At 35.5% G+C, this 21532-nt stretch overlaps 1 protein-coding gene across 1 annotated transcript in view; it reads right to left on the minus strand.

Annotated features, from left to right (window-relative positions):
- Positions 1-21532, minus strand: part of ADAM28 (ADAM metallopeptidase domain 28) — an 84442-nt gene that overhangs the window by 4593 nt on the left and 58317 nt on the right. The window contains exons 19-22 of the mRNA XM_058549829.1: positions 15952-16060; positions 14947-15025; positions 14219-14284; positions 13672-13737 (exon numbers count right to left, since the gene is read on the minus strand). Coding sequence (XP_058405812.1) covers positions 13672-13737; positions 14219-14284; positions 14947-15025; positions 15952-16060 — 320 coding nt within the window. The remainder of the gene's footprint in view (positions 1-13671; positions 13738-14218; positions 14285-14946; positions 15026-15951; positions 16061-21532) is intronic.

The following is a 21532-nucleotide window of genomic DNA, read 5'->3' on the forward strand; positions in this document are numbered from 1 at the left end:
TAAAGAAAAAGACAGCTGTGCCACATCAGCAATTTCCTTGAAATCATTAGATTTATTTTTTAATGTAAACAAGATGTACATGTTTTCTTTTCTCATTATATTTACTTACTTAGATCATTCAATTGAGTGGGTCCTTCAAAATCCCAAAGTTTTTTAGTATAAAACTTATTTGCATCAGCCTAGCTTCCTTTCTTCCTCTCTCCTCCATTTTGTGTTTGAAAAGAAAATGGAAGTCTACCCCAAACAGCTCATGTTCTTTAGTTGTGAGACATTGTTGCACAGAGTCTCACAAGTTGCTGATCAGGGGTTATTTGAGGTCATCTGAGTCAGTATGTGGGAGATTCTCCACCTTAAGAGAAATTAGAGGACTCAAATGTAAGTTCTATTGTGGCATTATCTCCAGTTGCAACAAAATAAAAGGTTCCTGGATCAGTTCAAAAGGTTATATCTGGCAAATAAACATACGAAAATTGCTCAATATCGTATATCATTAGGAATTACAAATTAAACCAGCAATGAAATACCACTACATACCTATTAGAATGGCCAAAATCCAGAACACTGAAAACTCCGAAAGCTGGTGAGGGTGTGGAGCCACAGGAACTCTCATTCATTACTGATGGTAAAGCAAAATGGTACAGCCACTTTGGAAGAAAGTTTGGCATAACATGCTCTTACCATGTGATCCAGCAATTGCTCTCCTTGGTGTTTACCCAAATGAATGAAAACATGTTCCCACAAAAACCTGAACATGGATGTTTATAGCAGCTTTATTCGTAATCACCAAAACTTGGAAGCAATCAGGAGATCCTTTAGTAAGTGAATGGATATGTAAACTGTGATACATTCAGAAAATGGAATTTTATTCAGCACTAAAAAGACATGAGCTATTAAGCATGAAAAGACATTGAGGAACTTTAAGTTCATATTACTAAGTGAAAAAGGCCAATCTGAAATGATTACATACTATATGATTCCAATTATTTGACTTTTGGACAAGGCAAAACTTTGGAGTCAGTAAAAGGATAGGTGGTTGCCCTGGGGGAGGAAGGAATGAATCTGCAAAAGCAGAGAGGATTTTTAGGGCAGTGAAAATACTCTGCATGGTACTATAATGGTGAATACGTGTCATTATACATTTGTCCAATCCATAGAATATATAACACTAAGAGTGGACCCATTAGGTTAGTTATTATTATTATATTATTATTAATATTATTATACTAATATTATTATATTAATAAACTATGGACTTTGAGTAATAATGATGTGTCAATGTAGGTTCATCAAATTTAAAAAATGTACCACACTGGTGGGGGATGTTGATGGTGGGAAAGGCTGTGCACGTGTGGGGGCGGGGGTATATGGGAAATCTCTGCACGTTCCACTCAATTTTTCTATGAACCTAAAACTGGTATATAAATAGAGTATTAAAAAAAAAAGGCTATGTTTTTTCTGTTTGATCATGGGAATGAAGCACAAAGGAACGAGTGAACTAGGAGTGTGTGCTGCAGCTGATCAGATTATCCACAAATACTCTGGGTTCTGCTACAGTCGTGTATATTTTCTTGTTTATGCTTAATATCCTTATATAAATTTTTTGTTCAGCAACCACCAAGAAAGAAAATGATAGTCTCAAGTCTAAATATTGCTTGTTCTTGATTATCTACAAGCTGATTTTTCAATATTGTCTGCAGCCTTTTTTTCTAATTCTTAACTTTAGTTTCCTTTTACACCAGTTAAAAACTGAAGGTTTTATCAGCAGCACCAATGAAATATTTTTATGTTTAGAATTTAACTACAATGCTTTGAATAAGAATTTGAGATTACTGAAAAACATATATATTTTAAAATATTTTTGTAATCAAATTACTTTTGCTATTTCTGATGGTGATTTGCATGAATAATGAAGATCAATAAAGGAAAGGGACATAGGTAGCAAATGATGGCTGAGATACTCCCGTTAAATCTTCGATTCTTAACCAAAAGTACACATTAGGATCACCTCTAGAGCTTATCAAAAAACTGATGTCTTGATTCCTTTCTCCTATGTTCAGATTCTGTTGGCACAAAGTGGGGCCCCTATTTTTTTTTTAAGTAATATAGATGATTTCACCAGCCCTGATGGTCTAGTTGTTAAGATTTGGTTCTATCACTGCCTGGCCCCGGTTCATTTCCTGGTCAGGGAACCACACCACCTGTCGGTTGTCATACTGTGGAGGCTGCATGTTGCTGTGATGCTGAAAGCTGTGCCACCGGTATTTCAAATACCAGCAGGGTCACCCATGGGGACAGGTTTCAGAGGAGCTTCCAGACTAAGACAGATTAGGAAGAAGGACCTGGCCACCCACTTCCAAAAAATTGGCCATTCCAAAAACCCTATGAATAGCAGCAGAGCATTGTCTGATATAGCGCTGGAAAGGGAGAGGACGGCGCTGGAAGACCGACAGACAGGGTTTCACACCGCTGTGCACAGGGTCGCTAGGAGTCAGAATCTACTGGACGCACTAACAAAGAGATCATTTCAATGCTCACTTTTGGTCAAGAAACATTATTAACATGAGGAACACTTTCAATGTTGATTTTTAGCAAATGAAGAAAATTATATATAACTTTGTTGTTCTTTATTTTACTCCAAGCAGAATTGATTACAAATAAAATCATTACAGGGGTCGGAAAGCAAATACTGTAATACTCTACATGTACTTTAGTGACCAAAAAAGATCAATCCAATCAGCCTAGGAATGATTCTATATTAAAACAAAATAGAATCAGGCTCTCGAATAATCAACTGAGATAGAAACATTTATAACTAATGGTTGTGCAATGATACGAAATGTAACCAATGTCACTTAGGGTAAAGACATTGTGTTTTTAGATATTAAATTACCTCAATGTCCCGTTTAAATATGCTATAATATACATTTAAAAAAATTGCTTGAAGTACTCTCAAGGCAGGTGAAAAGACTATTTTATTTGTTCTGTGATGATATGAGATCCTAGTGTGAGAAGGTGCAGTTAACTTCTCTTAATTCGTGGTATGCAGCTCAGAAATAATTACTCCTTCTCCCTGACAAGTGATAAAATGTAGTGGTGAAAAGGTTGGGCGGGTGCCCTAATGTGATCCTATGCATTGCTCCCCGCTGGGGTTTGTTTCTTACTGGCTGTGACTAGAGTATAGGTTAGGGCAAGCAGCCAAGAGTCTGTATATGTATGTGAAATACCTAGGGGCTATCAGGGTGCGAGCCATGAAAAAGGCAATCAGGTTCTAAGTTTGATCCAATAGCAAAACCATCATGAAGACTTCTTTCAGGTCTCAGAAGCAGGCAGAGCTATGCTCCTTCTGAGCCATATTTGGTTGGTTGATTTTGGTTGGTTGATTTTCTTCTGTTTGTGTGGTTTTATTTGGTTGGTTGATTTTGTTCTGTTTATGTGGTTTTATTATCCTTATTGATAGACAGTATGTTTGTTTTTACTTTATGGACACTATAAATCTCCTATCAGTCCTGTTTACTTCTCTTGTTATTTACTTTTTTGTTTGGTTTTAGATAGCTGGGAGTAGAACTTGGAGCTCGTACTTATCAGACATGTAGGGCTGTATGTTTTATATTTCACTGGTTTCATCTGACTCCATGGTTTTATGATTTCTCTAACTTTGTTGCTTTCTAACTCTCTTAACCATTTCTTTTTCTTTTGTTATACTTTCCTAAACCCCCTCAATTTTTATATGCACACGTGTGTGTATGTTTAATGAAGGGTGGTATATTTAAAGCGACTCATTACAGATAAATAAATGAAATGCTTTGGCTCAGTCTAGCCTTGATAAACCTGATGGATCATGATTTCATACATGCTGTTGTTGAACCTCATCATCTCCCCAGATATCTCCCTGTTTTTCCTTAATAGGCCTGATAAACCCCCTATAATTTAAGATTTAATGGCACCTCCCTGAGAAACTGAAAACACCCCCCCCTGATAAACATTTCCTCTGTGCTCCCTTATGCAGATATTTAGCGATTTATCTCTATTTTAGTGATTATTTCTATATTTATTTATGTCAATCTTTAGAACGAGCCTGTGAGTACCTGGACAGCAGGTAAAGAGGTTAATGTTTCTATTCTCAGTGTCAATATAGTAAATAGGGATTTTGTAAATGTCTGAATTAAAGAACAAAAGAAAACAACCAAGTAAGTATAAGTTGCACAATGGGTAATTCCAGAATCTTGACGAAAGATTTTGTTAAATAAGCCTTTTTTGAGTACTTACCATTTTCTGGGCTCTGTGCTAATCATTAGTCACAAGAATGGAGAGAAAAAATCCAGTGATTTCTAGAAGAAGTGGACTGTCAAGGGGCATAAGATGCGACTGCAACATCAGATACATTTCCACTAGTAACATTGTCTAAAAGAAATTGTAGCTGGAAATAAAAATAGAACTTCCATACTTAGTACTATAATATTAAATCTGTCTTTCTGTGCAAAATAGTTTTGCTGCAGGCAGTGTGGTTGTGAGAAGGAACTAAGTAAAAATTTGGATTCAGACTAGTTGGGTTTGAGTCCCTATTCCAAGACTTACTAGCTGCGTGACCTAGATAAAAATCATCTATTGTCATTTTTATCTTGGTTTTCTCATCTGTAAAATGAGGACAATGATTCTTCACATAGGACTGTTATAAAAATTAAGTGAAGTCATACATGCAAACACATATACACAGACTTGTGTAAATCATATTGGACTCTACAAATGTAGACTTTTATTATTACTCTATGATATTCTGATTTTTTAAAAAAATCAACAAATTTACAATCAGCTATGATTTCATTTTTTCTAATAGCTTTGTGGATTCAGTGCTTGTTGATTTCCCCAAAATATCAATTCAGGGTCATTGCACATGGCAGCCTCAAATCTAGAACAGTGTTTGATTCAACCCAGAAGTTCCGGTTGAGATTCAGGCTTAATGTAAGAGAAGGAATCTCAACAGGAGTATGGAGACAAATTCTAAAAGTGCTTCAGAGGCAGAATAAAACACCAAGAAAAATAGAGGCTCACCAGTGATATATATACAATTAATAAGTCACTTTGCCCTACTTCCTGCTCAAAGACACATGAAATAGTAGCCTGTACAGAGAGGGGCCTCACCTCTGACAAATCCTCAGATGGAGTCATGCTGTGATTAGATCATTGACAGGTGCACACTATCTACCTCTCTAGGCCATGAACATCGCCCTTCTTTTCTGTTTCTTTTTACACTTTCATACTGACTTTACACATTTCTTAGAAAACCCTCTTGGGAAATTGGCAAGTCATGAACTGTTAATATCATTTCATAGATGAGGGAATTTAAAGACGCCCAACCAGTTTAGATTATTTACTAAGTCTACAAAGCTAGTTAGTGGTAGAGCCAGCGGGACTGTCTCTACTCTTATCCTTGTGTGTTGTCTACCTCTCCCACATAACATTATAATATATATATATATATATATATTTTTTTTTTACTTTTTCTTAATCTCTTCTGTACATGTCCATAAAATTTTCTCTTGGCTTTTCCTGGTTCCCCATCTGACACTTCAACTCTCCACTGGATCTGCTTGGCCCTGGCAGTGGCAAGTAGAACTAAACAAGTCTCGCTCCCAATTGACCCTTGTAGATGCCATTCCAATTATAGTTACACCATGTCCCAAAAGACACACAAATCTCAGTGAGCTGTTTCACAGCAGTTAAAGAATTTAGAAATACACATAGACTTACAAGGGAAAAATGCTACGCGCTGAGTCATAACACTTGGCCCGTGAATCTCAGGCCTTCTCTATGAGAAATGCAGTGATTTTTGCAGTTCAGAGGCTGAGACCACCTTTCTCAGCAGTTATGGGGATGTCAGGAAGAGATCATTATCTATAGTCGTATTGTCATCACCTTGTTTTTCACTTAGACAAATTTCTGAACTTCCTTAAATTAATATTCCCATCAGAGTGGCACACCAAGGATTTCAACACTGAACTGATGCAGATGCTTGATGAGTCTAAGAAAGCAACCTTAGACGCGCTTCTCGCTAAGAAGAGGATAGCAATAACCCTGACTTAAAACAAGGTTCCAAAATACTAGGAATAAAGTGAGTAAAATCATCAACTTAAAAATATGTTCACCATCAAGGTACAAATTAAAGTGTAAAAAGCATTATTTTGCTAGAAAATGAAGAATAAAAACAATGTTAATGAGGATGTGGAGATCCAAAAATTGTCTCCGGTTGTTTAAAGCAGCAAATACATTAAAATGATATTAGACTATTCAGCCTTCAAAAGGAATGAAATCCTGATACATTCTACAACATAGATGAATCTTGAAAACATTAGGCTAAGTGAAATAAGCCGGTTAAGTAAAAGAAAAAAATACTGTAAAATTCCACTTATATTAAATATCTAGAATAGGCAAATTTATATGGACAGAAGGTAGAAAAGAGGTTATCAAGGGCTGGGGTTAGGAGTAACAGGAAGTTATTTAATGGGTACTGAGTTTCTGTTTGAGATGATGAATGAGTTCTGAAAATGGATAGTAGTGATGGTTGCACAACATTGTAAACGTACTTAATGCCATTGAATTGTAAACTTGAAATTGGTTAAAATGGTAAAGTTTTATTATATACATTTTCAAAAAAACAAATAACCAGATTAAAAATGGCCAAAGGACCTGAATAGACATTTTTTCAAAGAAGACATACAAATGGCTAACAGGTATATGAAAAGATGCTTAATTTCACTAATAATCAAGAAAATGTAAATTAAAACCACAGTGAAATATCATCTCACACATGTTAGGATGGCTATTATCAAAAAGACCAGAGATAAGAAGAGTTGGCGAGGGTGTGGAGAAAAGGAGACCCTTGTACGCCATTGGTGGGAATGTAAATTGCTACAGCCACTATAAAAAACAGTATGGAGATTCCTCAAAACAATTAAAAATAGAACTACCATATGATCCAACAATTCCATTTCTGGATATTTATCCAAAAGCATTGAAATCATGATCTTAAAGAGTTATGTGCAATCCCATGATCATTGCAGCACTATTCTCAATACCCAAAATGTGGAAACAATGTAAATGTCCATTGATGGATGAACATTTAAAAAATGTGGTATATACATACAGTGGAATATTATTCAGCCTTACAGAAGAAAGGAAATCCTGTCATATGCAGTAACATGGGTGAACCCGGAGGACATTATGCTAAGTGAAATAAGCCAATCACAGAAGGACAAATATTGCATGATTCCACTTATATGAGGTATCTAAAATAGTCAAACTCATGGAAGCAAAGTGTGGAATTGTGGTTGTCAGGGGCTGGAAGGAGGAAACAGAGAGTTGCTAATCAACGGGTATAAAATTTCAATTATAATGAAATTGAATTAGATGAATAAGATGTATAAGATCTAGAGATCTGCTGCACAACACTGTGCCTACAGGTAACAATACTGTACCTTACACTTAAAAATCCGTTAAGAGGGTAGATCTCAAGTCAAATATTCTCACCACAATACGTTTAAAAAAGATTTATTAAAAAAAAAAAAAGAAAGAGAGGGCCAGCACCGTGGTGCAGTGGTTAAGTGCGCGCACTCTGCTTCCGCCGCCTGGGGTTCCTGGGTTTGGATCCCGGGCGCACACCAATGCACTGCTTGTCAACCCATGCTGTGGCAGCGTCCCATATAAAGTAGAGGAAGATGGGCATGGAGGTTAGCCCAGGGCCAGTCTTCCTCAGAAAAAAAAAAGAGTATGGACTTCAACGCTAGGCATGAGAGAGAAAAGAATTAAATTTTAACAAGGAGATGCCTTCACAATAAACTACATACCACAATTTTCTTCTGCTTATGTATTTAGTTTCCATAATAATATTACTTACTCAGTAATAATAATAGTAGTAGTAGTGTTTTAGTGTTGGGCTGCATAGCAGATCATCCAGGGCTAGTTTCTAAGCAATTCTAAAGTTGTCATTGGCAAGGGAAGGTCTTTTTCTGGAAGCAGCAGAAAAGACTAGACAAATTCAAGAACAGGTGTACCAAGATGGTTGCAGATTTTGTTGGTAGAGGCTTTTCCCTAATGAGTCAGGATCTTTTCTGATGAGGTAGATCTCAGTATCACCAACAAGGCTGTGCCACTCCTGGTCTGGCCTTGGTAGACACCTTTAGCTAAGTAGAAAAAAGAATCTGGGCAGAGAAGAATATGGAAGATTTACTTACGGCCCCACCTATTTCCATATTACACTCAGAGTGCTAGTGTACCAAAGTTCTGTAGCTCAAGAGATGGATTGTATCATCAAAGATATAAAATGTGAGAATACTGCAGGTCAAGATAGGACTTTTAAAACACAAAGGTGAACCAACTGGAAAATAGCAATAAAACTCCAATGAAATTATGGTATTCGTGAAAGATCGGGAACATAGTTCTCAAGTGGCTGAGGAAGGACGTACTTTTGAAAAATGGTGACTTTGAGAAACACTAATAATTTTTAGACAGAATTTGCTTTGTTAATTTAATTTGAAAAGTAAAATTCTGAAAAAAAGGCAAAAAGTTAATTGGCAGGTTTTTGTCAAACTAAAGTGAGATAGAAGAGAATTTTATTAAGTAAATATGAGAAACAATTATAAAATGCCTTAAAATTAGTAAAAAGGAGGATTGACAGTATAGAACATAAAATCAAAAATTTTGAAGGTAAACTTAAGGAATTCTTCAAAAATATCAAGGAAATAGGTAAACAAATTGATGGAGAACATGATATACGAGAAAACTGGATATCAGAGCTCTCAAGCAGATAATCAGTACTCCTGAAAAAGAGAGAAGAATAAATGAAAGAGAATATAGAGAGAGAAAGAGAAAAAAGTATTGGGGTGATGGAAGTCCTGTTAAATACAGTGGTTAATTCTATCTAAACCTGTCTGGAATATTTGAAACATTTGATCTCTACCCTGCCTCTTGTAATCGTTATCTATTGCTGCATAACAAATTTCCCCAAACCATAGCAGTTTGAAAGAACACGTATTTATTATCTCACGGTTTCTGTGTTTGTGTAATCTGGGCAAAAGTTAGCTGAATCTTCCACTTCAGTTTCTCTCACAAGGTGGCAGTCAAGATCCAACTGGGACAGGAGCTGCTTCCAAGCTCACAGTGGCTGTTGGCAGAACTGGTTCCTTGAGGGTTGTTGGACTGAAGGGCTCACTTCCTCACTGGCTGTTGGCCTGAGGCCACCCTCAATTCCTTACCACATAGGTGTCATTACTTACAACTTAAATAATAACAAAGCTCCGCCCTTTCCACAATTTCTGATTGCAACTAAAACTTGCTTTCTTTTTCACGCATGCTTCATTATTTCATACAAAGTTAAAAGCATTCCCAGGGGCCAGCCCGGGGGCATAGCGGTTAAGTTCACACGTTCTGCTTCAGCAGCCGGGGTTTGCTGGTATGGATCCTGGGTGCAGACCTACTCACTGCTCATCAAGCTATGCTGAGGCAGCACCCACGTAGAAGAACCAGAAGGACCTACAACTAGGATATACAACTAGGTGCTGGGGCTTTGGGGAGAAAAAGGAAAAAGAGGAAGACAGGCAACAGATGTTAGCTCAGGGCCAATCTTCCTCAAAAAAAAAAAAAAAAGCATTCCCAAAACTCATAAGCAGCAGTAACTTGGTGAGGCACTAGGAGTATCTACAGAAACTCTGTGGTATACTAGTTGTAGAGCATAATTTAATCTGTTCTTTTTTTAAAAAAAAAATAGAGAAGATAAAAATAACTCATTATAAAAGCAGGCTTGGTGGTATATCTGAGGTGGTTAAATGTCATATCAGTGGAATTCCCTTACGCTCAGTAAGTAGCAGATCTAGTTTGGAACTAGGAATCAAAGTCTTTGCTTTAAACTGTCTACATTGCTTTACAGTTCAGCTCCACAGGAAACTTTGTAGAGCTTGGGTTCAAAGTCTTAGGTTAAAAGACTGGTTTTCCTGTCATTGTCCTCCAATTGTCTATCTCCACAAGGGACCTACAATGCCTCTGCATCAGGAACCTAGTACCATCACTCCAGAATCTACAGGAATATACAGATGCCAGTTCTTGAGAGCATATGTTTTATTTCCAGTTCGTGCCATATAGGTGGCTAGTTCAAAATTCATAGATTCATGATTTCCATTTTACCAATATTTTAAAAAATGAGACTGGGACAGGAATTAAAACAAAACAAACCAAAAACCAGCAAAGAGTCATACATACATCAGTCACAAGTAAGATTATGGCTTTATGGGAAATAAGGATTTATTTCTGGGTTAGGGTAGGGTCTTCTGAAACCTCACACTGCAGAAAAGCTGTACTTTTTAGTGTGTTCTACGGTAAACTCCCACATGGAAAGAAAGGCTGCTATAATGAGGCTGATAGGATAGGTGGACTCTGGGTTTGCTGGGCAGTGAGCTTCGCTTTTGAGGCCAGAATGAGCTCATCTAGAAACTCTCACTGCAAGGGCAAATCAACTTCTCATGGGCAAAGTCCCTCATGGAAATGAAGGCTTACAGGGGTGAGGTCTGTGTTGGAAATGGGTAAAGCAGACCAAATATAAAATAATATATATAGCAGTAAGGAGGGAATGGAAAGCACAGCCCTAATAATGGAAGCAGCTATGTTATTAGTTAGGATGATTTCCGTTGCAAGTAAGAGAAAATCCAACTCGAAGTAGCTTAAACAATAAGGAAGTTTTATTGATCATCCACAGGAAGTTCCAAAGTGTGGGTTGACTCCAGCAGTTATTAATCTACCAGTTCAATGACATCATTAAAAGACCAGGTATTATTCTTTTCATCTTTCTGCTCTATCTTACTCAGAATATCAGCCTTGCCCTCATAATCACAACATGGTTGCAACAATACCAGATAGAATACCCAGATGCCAACATCCAGAAGAAGAGACAAGGATATCTTTCCTAGAAATTCCCCAACATATTTCTTCTCTTGTCTCATTGGCAAAATAAAAAAGGGGAGGGTTGTCCCTTCACTACCAAATCAACCACTGGGAAGGGAAATGAGATTATGATGATTGACTTTGAGTGACAGAGATTTACCCATGAGATGGAGTTAGGATCACTTTTTCTAAAATGTGGACAGCAGAACAAAATTGGGGTTCTGAAAGCAAGGAAGGATGAGGTTATTTGGTAGACAACCAACAATGTTTGCTCCACCACCAGTCAACTGAGCTGATGGTTGCTAACGGCAATGTGACTCCAGTGTTGACAAACCGATTACTTTTAAAAAGCTGGAAATCTGGATGTTTATGGAAGATCTCCCAATTTTTAAATATTGGCAATAAATTCAAAACATTTTAAAATGCTTTGCAGCCAAAATCATTCAGGCCAAATAAAATAAATCTGCAAACATGTCCTCAGGCCACCAGTTTACAACCTCTGGTTTATGCTGTTTACTTATTTAACTCAAATCTTCTCTAATTAGAAAGTGAAGTTTACTTTAACCTTGCCAGTAACTGAATTATACAAAATTCTATGAAAAAGTTAATTAATAAAGTTTTATTCAATTGTAGTAAACCTCAAATGACACAGCCAATAAGGATAACAGAAGATAATGTAGGAAAGAGATATTATATAAATCAGAGAATGTTTGTATAATTTTCTTCTTAATGGAGGGTTCTAATTTGACAAGTTAATGGTTAAAACAATCAAGATGTTGCTGGTAATCTTATGATGAATGTACAATTTCTATCCCTTCCAGTTTCCCGTGATTTCTTGTTTTTTGTTTCAATTAGAAGGTGAATTAATTTCTACCAAATGATAATATCAATGTGTTCAAAATATTAGTTAACATCACAGTAAAGAAAAGGGGGGAGGAGTGACTAGGAAAGTCACCTAATTAGAGATTTCAGCATCATAGCTGTTTCTTTAGAGTCCTCTTCCTTCCCATGAGCATAAAGAATAGAAATTTTAAATTCATACAAAGATTCTCGAGTATGTCTCTCTTGAAAAATTTTGTTTAACCTTTCAAAGCATAACATGAATCAAGAAATGTTAACTTCCTTGGGTATGAAGAACGAATTATAGTGAGAAAGTAAGTATATTTTTCTTCTATCCAGATTGGCCAATCTTCCACATTGATCATTCACCCACCAATCCTTGCTTAGCTGTTGCTTCAGATTTTGGGGTTGGAGCCCTAAAAGAGACAAAACTCTTAAATGATCAATATTTCCTAAATATTTAGATATTCTGTAACTTTGAACTATTGAGAAATTAAAATAAATTCTCTGTAGTCACATTTTCTATTTTATAGATTATTTGATATATCACAGTGAAGGAGTGGAAACATGAGAGGGTAGGGAAAGAAGGTGAGAAAAACACCATTCTGGGATTCAATTATCCAACTGGCTAATTAGCTTGATATAGAGAGGGTGGGGGATCAGGAGAAGAGTTATGAGATACTGGGTGATTATTCTACGGGAAATTTCCTCCATCTCACTATCCCTGGGGAATATTTCTGAGAAAATAAAGAATATTGGGGTCATCATCACTTTCTAGCTAAGACTCTTCCTTCTTCCTCTTGGTTATTGGCCAAACTCAGAAGGAAGACATATGTTAGCACTCATCCTGCAATCATACTGTTCTTAGGGAACATTTTCTAGGAAGGCATGGCTAGAACTTCTTTTCTTGATACTAGGAGCTCTACAAGATTATAACGGTTTGGCTATAGATTTCTTACCATAGGTGTAGACATTGGCTTATCCTTGAAAAGAGTAGAGGGAAATACTTTTGTGTCTTTATGCTATATTAGGGACAAAAATAATGGTAGGTCATTAGAAATGCTATGCATTTCCCATCTAAGCCACACTTATTTCCTTATTTAAATAATTCCTTACCTCCTTGTCACTCATTTAAATTCTACCCAACTCTCAGGGTTCAGTTCAAATTCCAGCTACTTACTCAATGAACCTTCCTCCTACTTTAACCACTCCAACCCCATTTATTTTCCCCTCACCATATTCTTTTCATTAGTTATCACCTGCTTTGGCACAAAAAATATATGAGGAATTAAGTGCTCCATATGTATATGACTAGTTCTCCCACTAGAAATGTAAAAGTTCTTGAAAAAAAATGACCTTAAATTTTAGTTCTTTCTTATTTACTCACAATAGAGTTCCAATATGAGGAAATATGCTCAGTAACTACTTCAGTGAGTAAATTCTACCTTTGACTTCATAAGTGCCTGACTTTTATTCCAGGTTTGCCTATATGTGATCTGTTTTTCATATCCCACATCCTACAGAAAACTATGACTAATATAGACCTTATTCTATCTATAATAAATAAAATAAAACATAATTTATAATAAAATTTTATATCCTTCAAAATAAGCATCTAGAAACTATTCTTTGAAGACGACAGTTTACCTCCTACCGCAGAACTATTTATCATTTCTTAAGAATTATATAACAGTAGAACTATTTTTTAATAATAAAAAATTAATGCCCATACTAATTTATAGATAGCAAGTAGGCTTTGCTTTCTTAGATATACCTATATGCTATGACATCTCAGGTTAGCCTAGGGAGCACATAGTCTGATAAAGAACCCACAGATTTAGAGACACCATTCACATCGGGCATAAGAGACATTTAAAAAATCACCAGTGACCATCTGCTACTTACAAGGAAAGAGGAAGATGATACAAAAGTAGGAATCGGTGGTGGCGGAAAATCCGGTTTTGTAATTAGCTAGTGAGAAGGTAAAAAATTTTAATTCAAAGATGGGGCCTTGAAAACAGGTGTGCTTAATGGAAAGGCTTAAATCATTTTCAGAAATGGAGAACTTATAACTCTACCCATGAGAATAGTCTAAACCTAAGTTCAATTGCTTTCATTTACTGAGCACATACAATTCAGAAATATGTCAAACACCAATAAACATATGATAAAGATGGCACTCTATAAAGCAGATTGGGACTCCTTGTACCAACCAAAGTTTCAGCTTTTCAGACCCAGGAATTCAGGCCGAGGGGTTAAACTTAGGAGTATAATGGAGAGGCACACGTTCTCACATTTTATATTTTCAAAAAGTTTTGCAGAAGAATCTATATTTTATATTACTGTTCACATGGACTTCAACATTCTCCTAAAGCAATAATTGGGCATTGTGGGTTACGTCTTTCTTTGAGGTTAGATTGGAAGTGGTATTTAAGAGAAGTTGCTAACTCACAAAAGAAGCTGGAGGCTCATTGCCCTCGACTGGCAGATCGGGTGCATGAAGCTTCATCTGACTCATCTAAAAAGAAAAAAATCATATTTTAAAATAAAATGATCGGTTTCCTAAGTTCAGCTTCCAAATAAGCAGTCCTGTCAAGACATGAGAGATCAGAACTAAGATGACACCAAGAGACTGGATAGGAAATCCCAGTGGCCCAGAGGTTGCATTCTGCTGTGTCCAGAGCTACCAGAGATGGGTAAGTTTCCATCAAAAACATTATTACAAATGTCATTATCATTAACCAACTTCCGCTAAAATTTCTAAACTTGCAGGACACAACCAGGGCATTAAGGGTGATACATATTAAATATATTGTCATACAAATAGACATATTATTGTCTTTACTGGACATTTGCAAAAGGGAAAAGAATCAGCCTAGAGTTCAGAGAGAAAGAAAGAGACATCTGGCATCTGTCCTCCTGTTCTTTTTATTCTCTTTGTATTTTGCGAATCACAGCAAAGTAGCTTCTGCATTTTAAGGAAATTCTTTTGCATTTAACAAAAGGCAAAGGAGAAATTTCTGAATGTGTAGTGACAGAGCTCACAATCCTCCCTACATACAAACTAGTGAAGTGGATTTGTAGAACTCTGCTGAGTAGAAATGATAGATAGGTGGTCAGGACAAGAGATCGAGAGAATCACAAACTGATTTGGCAAACACAGTATAAACTCAGGTTCACCTCTTGGTGTTGAACAGCCTTTTCCATCTGTGGTTTCCTCTTCTGTTTGCGTGGCCTGGTGCCAGAGGTAGACAGTGGCCTGTATGTGAAAGCAGATCATACAGATTGACTCAGCACTTCCTTCACCATGAGGGGGAAACTCAAGAGAAGCTGCCAATTTCCTTCGCCCACTGTGCCATCCTTGGTTATCGACTGGGTTTTCCTCTGCTCCTAGGACCATTTTCAGGTTTCCTTGTCCTGTAATCCATCCTCACCACCCCTTATTTTCTTCTTGATTCTCCACAGGAGCCCTGATTCCTAATCACGATGGTGTTGAATCCAACTTTTATCTAAATTATGTCTTTTAACCAATGATTCATTCAGTATTTATTAAAAGTGCATTAGGAGTGCATAAGTCAGTCTTTAAAAAATGCTAGAAAGATACCGTAGTTTCAAGACCATGTCTGAAAGACTGACTGATGTAGGTGCAAATCAAGACTCCATCACTCACTTTGTAGGACTTGGACCATGTTTGTCAACCTCTCTGAGCTTCTGTTTCCACGTCTATAAAAATGTGAAGTGCCTGACCTGGTGGGATTGTTGTAAAGATTAATATATAGCACCTTTTAATCTATAAAATGAAAATAATAGTTACTACCTCATTCTTGTGAATATTAAATGAAATAATGTATGTAAAAGGACTTAGCACAGTGCTTGTCATAAAGATAGTGATCAATAAATGTTAGGTATTGTATTTTTATAATGAGTGTAAAAATATTTAATAGAGAGTTACTATTACTCTTGTTATTAATTATAAATACAGTGATTAACAGAAGAAAAAGGCATATCTTGCTGTGAAGCCTTTCCCAGTAAAAGGATACACAGCCTCTGGTCCAAGAAAAATGTATCTATACTTATTTCTATGTATTTGAAGGAAACCAAATTAAATTGGAGAATTTGGTCAAATTCTTAAATTTAAAGTAATTTAGAAGCCAAAAAAATCCCCAAAGCAAGATAAAAGCCTACCTCTGGAGTTTCTTCTGTTTTCCTCTGGGGCTTTGGTGCCAGATTACTACAGCAACCACCACAAATATCACAGCCAGAGGGAACAGCACCCCGACCACAATGGAGAAGTCTGCAACAAAGAACCCCAGCCTCGTGAGGAGATGAGAAATTCCCAAAAATATACCACACTAGTCCTTATTTCTTTATTCATCACTAATTCCATTTACCCTTTCCCCAAAGAGCACACATTCCCTGGAAAATCTTTCATAGTCAGTAAAATAAAAATGTATTTTGATCGTGATTATTGTAATATTATTTAGATAGAGGAAATAAAGGAGACATCTATATAAAAAATTTCATATGATTTAGGTAAAGCATCATACTACAGAGAATCGTTAGATGGGATGATGTTTGTAATAACTGCAAAATGAAGGGCTGGGAAATTAGAGAGAATATGAAGTAAGGAGGACGGCAGGAAAGGAGTGTAATGTTTTTAAACTTCAGCTTTGGAATAAAACAGGGAAAAAGAAACTGAAGCCTTAAAATCACATTCCTGTCAGTAGCAAATGAGGAGCTGAGATGTGAATAAGAGAATTGATAGAGACATAAGTGATTGTCCTGATGATATTTGCTCTATATTTGAATTAATGTGGACAGAAAAGTAATTATGTGGCCTCGTGAATTGGGAAATGGTTTAAACAAATTTCCTGGGTCTATTTTACCTACTAATCTAAGTAATGAATATTACTTTCATCTTTTGCTATCTCAAATATTCATTTCTCTTATGATAATCTGAAACCCCAGACACTAGGAGGTACAATTTTGAAGAGCAATGCAACCAACTGCTGTTCTCTTATTACAGAGATCAGCAAATCAATAATAAGATTAATTTTTGTGTAAGTGCAAGAAAAGTTCATAAGTGTGAACACACATACATGTAGACAGAGGTAGATACATCAGAAGTAGAATTCTAGGTAAGATAATAACAGTTCAAATATCTAAAACTCTCCACCTTCCATAAAAATTCCTATCCAAAAAGTCAAAGGAAATAAAGTTCTAAGGCATTTCTGTTAGATATAGGATAGATACGTTCAGAATGAAAACTATGCACTTGCACTAACGTCAGAATTGTCACTATTCTCAGAAGCGTGGTGTGGTACCTGAGGAAATAAAGAGGAACTTGGCAGTCTTCACAAACACCCCTCATTTGAAAGGATGTGGTCCAGAGGTAAAGCTGGGGTAAGGCAGATGGAGGCCATTGTAACAGGAAGCAGGTTTGCAGTTGAAGATGGAAATAGCTGAAGAGAAAGTACAGCCTCTTCTGTTTCTGGTAATGGTGGTCTAGGAAATTTGGACCAACTCTACCACTAAAAACAACTAATAAATTTTTACCAAAAAAAAATCTTTCTAAAAGCACAGAATTACTAAAAAAATAGGAAAAAATTACTTTGGAGAGATTAGTGAGAGAGCAGGAACCCAGAAAGAAAGGAAATGATCCTAGATGAAAGTTTAGAAATACAGAAAGGTGTGAAAAGTAAATAAACCAAAAGTCTACTCTAATGTAAACTATGAACTTAGGGTGATAATCACGTGTCAATGTAGGTTCATCAGTTGTAACAAATATACCACTCTGGCGGAGGAAGTTGATAGTGAGGGAGGCTGTGTGTGTGTGGGTCAGAGTACATGGGAAATCTCTGTACTTTCTTCTCAATTTTGCTGTGAACCTAAAACTGCTCTAAAAAGTAAAGTAAATATAAAATAAATGCATAGTCTCCAAACTAATAAAAAGAAAAACAGATTGATTAAAATCCTCAATAAGTCCACAAGAAAGGAGAGAAAAGAGACCATAGAACAGTCAGAAAAAGTAAAAACCATAAAGATTGTGAGACTAAAATTTAAAAAAGTGTATATGCTTTTTAAAAATAAGAGACAGATATAAAACATGAGGATTCAGAAAGGATAGAAGTTAAAGTACAGAAAAATGTTATACCAGTGCAAAAGAGACCCAAAGAAATAGGTACAGTTATATTAGTTTCCAGGAACTATAGACTTTAAAAGGCAAGAAGACTAGAGATACATCGAAGCATTTCATAATGATGAAAGTGTTAATTCGGGCCTGCCCACTGGTGTAGCGGTTAAGTTCGCGCGCTCTGCTTTGGCAGGGATTCGCAGGTTCAGATCCCAGGCACGGACATACGCACTGCTTATCAAGCTGAGCTGTGGCACGCATCTCACATATAAAACAGAGGAAGATGGGCACGGATGTTTGCCCAGGGCCAATCTTCCTCAGCAAAAAGAGGAGGATTGGCAATGGATGTTAGCTCAGGTTAATCTTCCTCACCAAAAAAAAAAAAAAAAATTGTTAATTCACTGGGAAGACATAACAATTCTAAACTTTTATGTAGATTGTAGCATGGTCTCAAAATATATATAAGCACTGATAGAACCATAAGTAACAGCCAAATTCACAATTTGGGGGATTTTAACAGTCCTGGCTCAGTGATTGGTAGAACAAACTAACAAAATATCAGTATGAATTAATATATCTACACACAACTAACAAACTTGGTATAAAAAAATATACTTTTTTTGTTTGCACATTGCACATAACTGCAGAATACATATTTTTGTGTTCACAGGCAGAATACTTCCAAATATGGGCATATGCTGAGCCATAAAGCAAGTCTCAACAAATTTTAACATATTCTCAACACAGTAAGTTCTCTGATTCCTATGTAATTATGCTAAGTATTAATCTAACAATAACTAAAAAGTCTGCATGTGCATATATGTAAAGAAATATATATCTAAACATTTCAAAGGTCAAAGAAGAAAGCAAAGAGAAAATAGAGAATAATTTTAACAAAATGACAATGAAAATATCATTTACCATATGGGCTACAACCAAAGGAGTTCTTAGAGGAAAATTTATAGATTTACAATCTTAAAAGGATGTATTTAAAAAGAAAGTTGAAAATTAATGAGCCAAACATCCATTTGAAGAATTTTTTTTAAATATTAAAGAAACTTAAGGCAAGGGAATGGAATAGTAGAAATTAAAATAGCAAACAAATGTAAAGAAAGAAAAAGCATAAAAAAATAATAAAAAAATTTTCTCTTTGGATGATATAAAAAAAGAGAAAAGACAATGCTACAGATCCCATTGATATTCAAAAGATAAGTATTATGAGTCATTTTAAACTAAAAATTTTAAATTTAGATGAAGTAGGAAAATGTCTAAAAAAACATAACTATACTAAAACTTATATAAGGAGAAACTAAAAATCTGAAGGGTCTTATAACTACTAAAGAAATTGAATCTCTAATTTAGAATATTCTTCAGAACTCTAGGCCTGCACGGCTTACTGACAAGTTCTACCAGATATTTAGGGAAAGAATCTTCCAATCTTATGCAAATTCTTCAAGAGAATATTAATAAATGAACACTCTCCAATTCATTTTATATGACTAGCATAACTCTGATACCCAAAATAAGCAAGTACAGTACGAGAAAATTACAGGCCAATAGCGTGAAGATAAAATAATAGCAGACATCATCCATCAATATATGTAAGAGATCCTATTTCTATGTTGAGTTTATCCAAAGAATGCAAAGCTAGATAAATGTTCAAATATCAATCAATTTATTTTGTAATACCAACAGAGTAAAGGGACAAAACATTTTAACCAATAAATAAAGAAAAAGTGTTTGGTATAATTCTTAGCAAACTAGGAATAGAAGTGAACTTCCTTAATCCTATGAAGAGGATCTAAATATGTACAGAATACCTGCAGATAACAGAGCAAAACTCTGCAAGTCTTTCCTTTGAGACTGGGATAGAAACAAAGAGGTTGCTATCACTATTTCTATTCTGTAGTAGGACAGGAGGTACTACTCAGTGAAGGAAAACAAGTACAAGAAATTAAAATTGTAAAGATTAGAGAGGAATAAAAAACTGTCATTCTTCTGAAACAATATGATTGAATATGTAGAAAATCTAAAAGAATCTATACGTAAATTGCTAGAATTATTGAGAGGTTAGCGGAGGTATTTATTACAAAAACAAATACCCAAAAATTAGTTGAATTTCTATACTGTAGTAATAGTTGAAAATATTTTATCAAAAGATAAAAATTCATTCTCCCCAAGTAGATCTATAGATGTAATTTATGCTAAATGAAAATCCCAACAGGAATTGTGTGTGTAACTTGAGAATCTGATTATAAAATATATATGGAAATACAAACAGCTAATAGCCAAGACATTCTTAAGGAACAAAGTTAAAGGATGACCTATAAGATAGCAAAATTATTTTAAAGATACAATAATAAGAGTGTTATATTGGCACACAGTCAAATGGGACCACCAGAAAAGAATTGATACCCCAGAAAGACACATATATACGTACACTTGCTTTACTAGAAAGGTGGCACTATAGAGCCTTAAGGAAAGATGATCTATTATGTGAAGGATGCTGTAACAATTGGGCATCCATTCAGGATAAAAATGAAATTGAATGCATCATACACAAATAATTCCAGATAGATTATAGACTTAAATTTGAAAAGGCAATACAACAATGCCTTTTAGAAGATAATATACGGATATATATTTATGACTTTAGGATTGGGAAAGTTTCCTTAAAAAGGACACAGAAAGAAAAAAACCTATCAATGAAGTGATTAACAAATTGACTACATTGCAATTAAAAACTTCTGTTAATCACATGACACCAATAAGAGAGTGAGAAAACACAGAATGAGGGAAGTTATTTGCAACATACGCTAGACAGAAATAGCTTATATCAAGAATATATTAAGACTTATACAAGTTAATAAAGGGGTCAGAGGAGACAACTCAAAAGGAAAATAAACAAAAAGGCTTGAGCAAATACTTTACAAAAGAGGAAACCCAAATGGCCAAAAAAATAAGAAAAGTTTCTTTTTTAATTATTATTAGTCATAGAAAGCAAATTAAAACCACAATTACTACTAACCCACTAGAATGGCTAAAATTTAATACGTCTGATAATGCCAAATGGCTTAAAGGTTGTAGAACAACAGGAACTTTTATTCAGTTCTGCTAGGAGTGTGAATTTGTGCAACCACTGTGGAAACAGTTTGATATGGTCTAGTAAAGTTAAGTAGATTTGAATGACAATATTTATAGAAATGTTTTTTCATCATAACCCTGAAATATCCATAAAAGCAGTTAAAAAAAGAAACTGTCATACGTGTATATGATATTGCAGCAATACATGACAATATTGTCATATTATGCACGACAGCAAAAATAAACTCCTTCCAGCTATGTGTAAGAGTGTGGATTATGGAAACAGAAGGTAGAGGGAAGAAGACCATGAGTACCAATAATTACATATATATAAAGTGCAAAAACAGCAAAACACAGAATATATTGTTTAGGAATACGTATTTAGGAGGGAAGACTATGAAGAAAAGTAACAAAATGCTATAATAAAAGACAAGTTAATGATTAACCCTTAGAGGGAGAGAAGACATTAGGACTGGGACAAGGCAAAGGGAGAAGATGTCTGGGCAATGCTCTGTTTCTTGGCCCAGATTGTATTGTATGAATGTACAT

Source organism: Diceros bicornis, chromosome 11 (assembly GCF_020826845.1).
Source record: "Diceros bicornis minor isolate mBicDic1 chromosome 11, mDicBic1.mat.cur, whole genome shotgun sequence".
NCBI classification, from domain to species: Eukaryota; Metazoa; Chordata; class Mammalia; order Perissodactyla; family Rhinocerotidae; genus Diceros; species Diceros bicornis.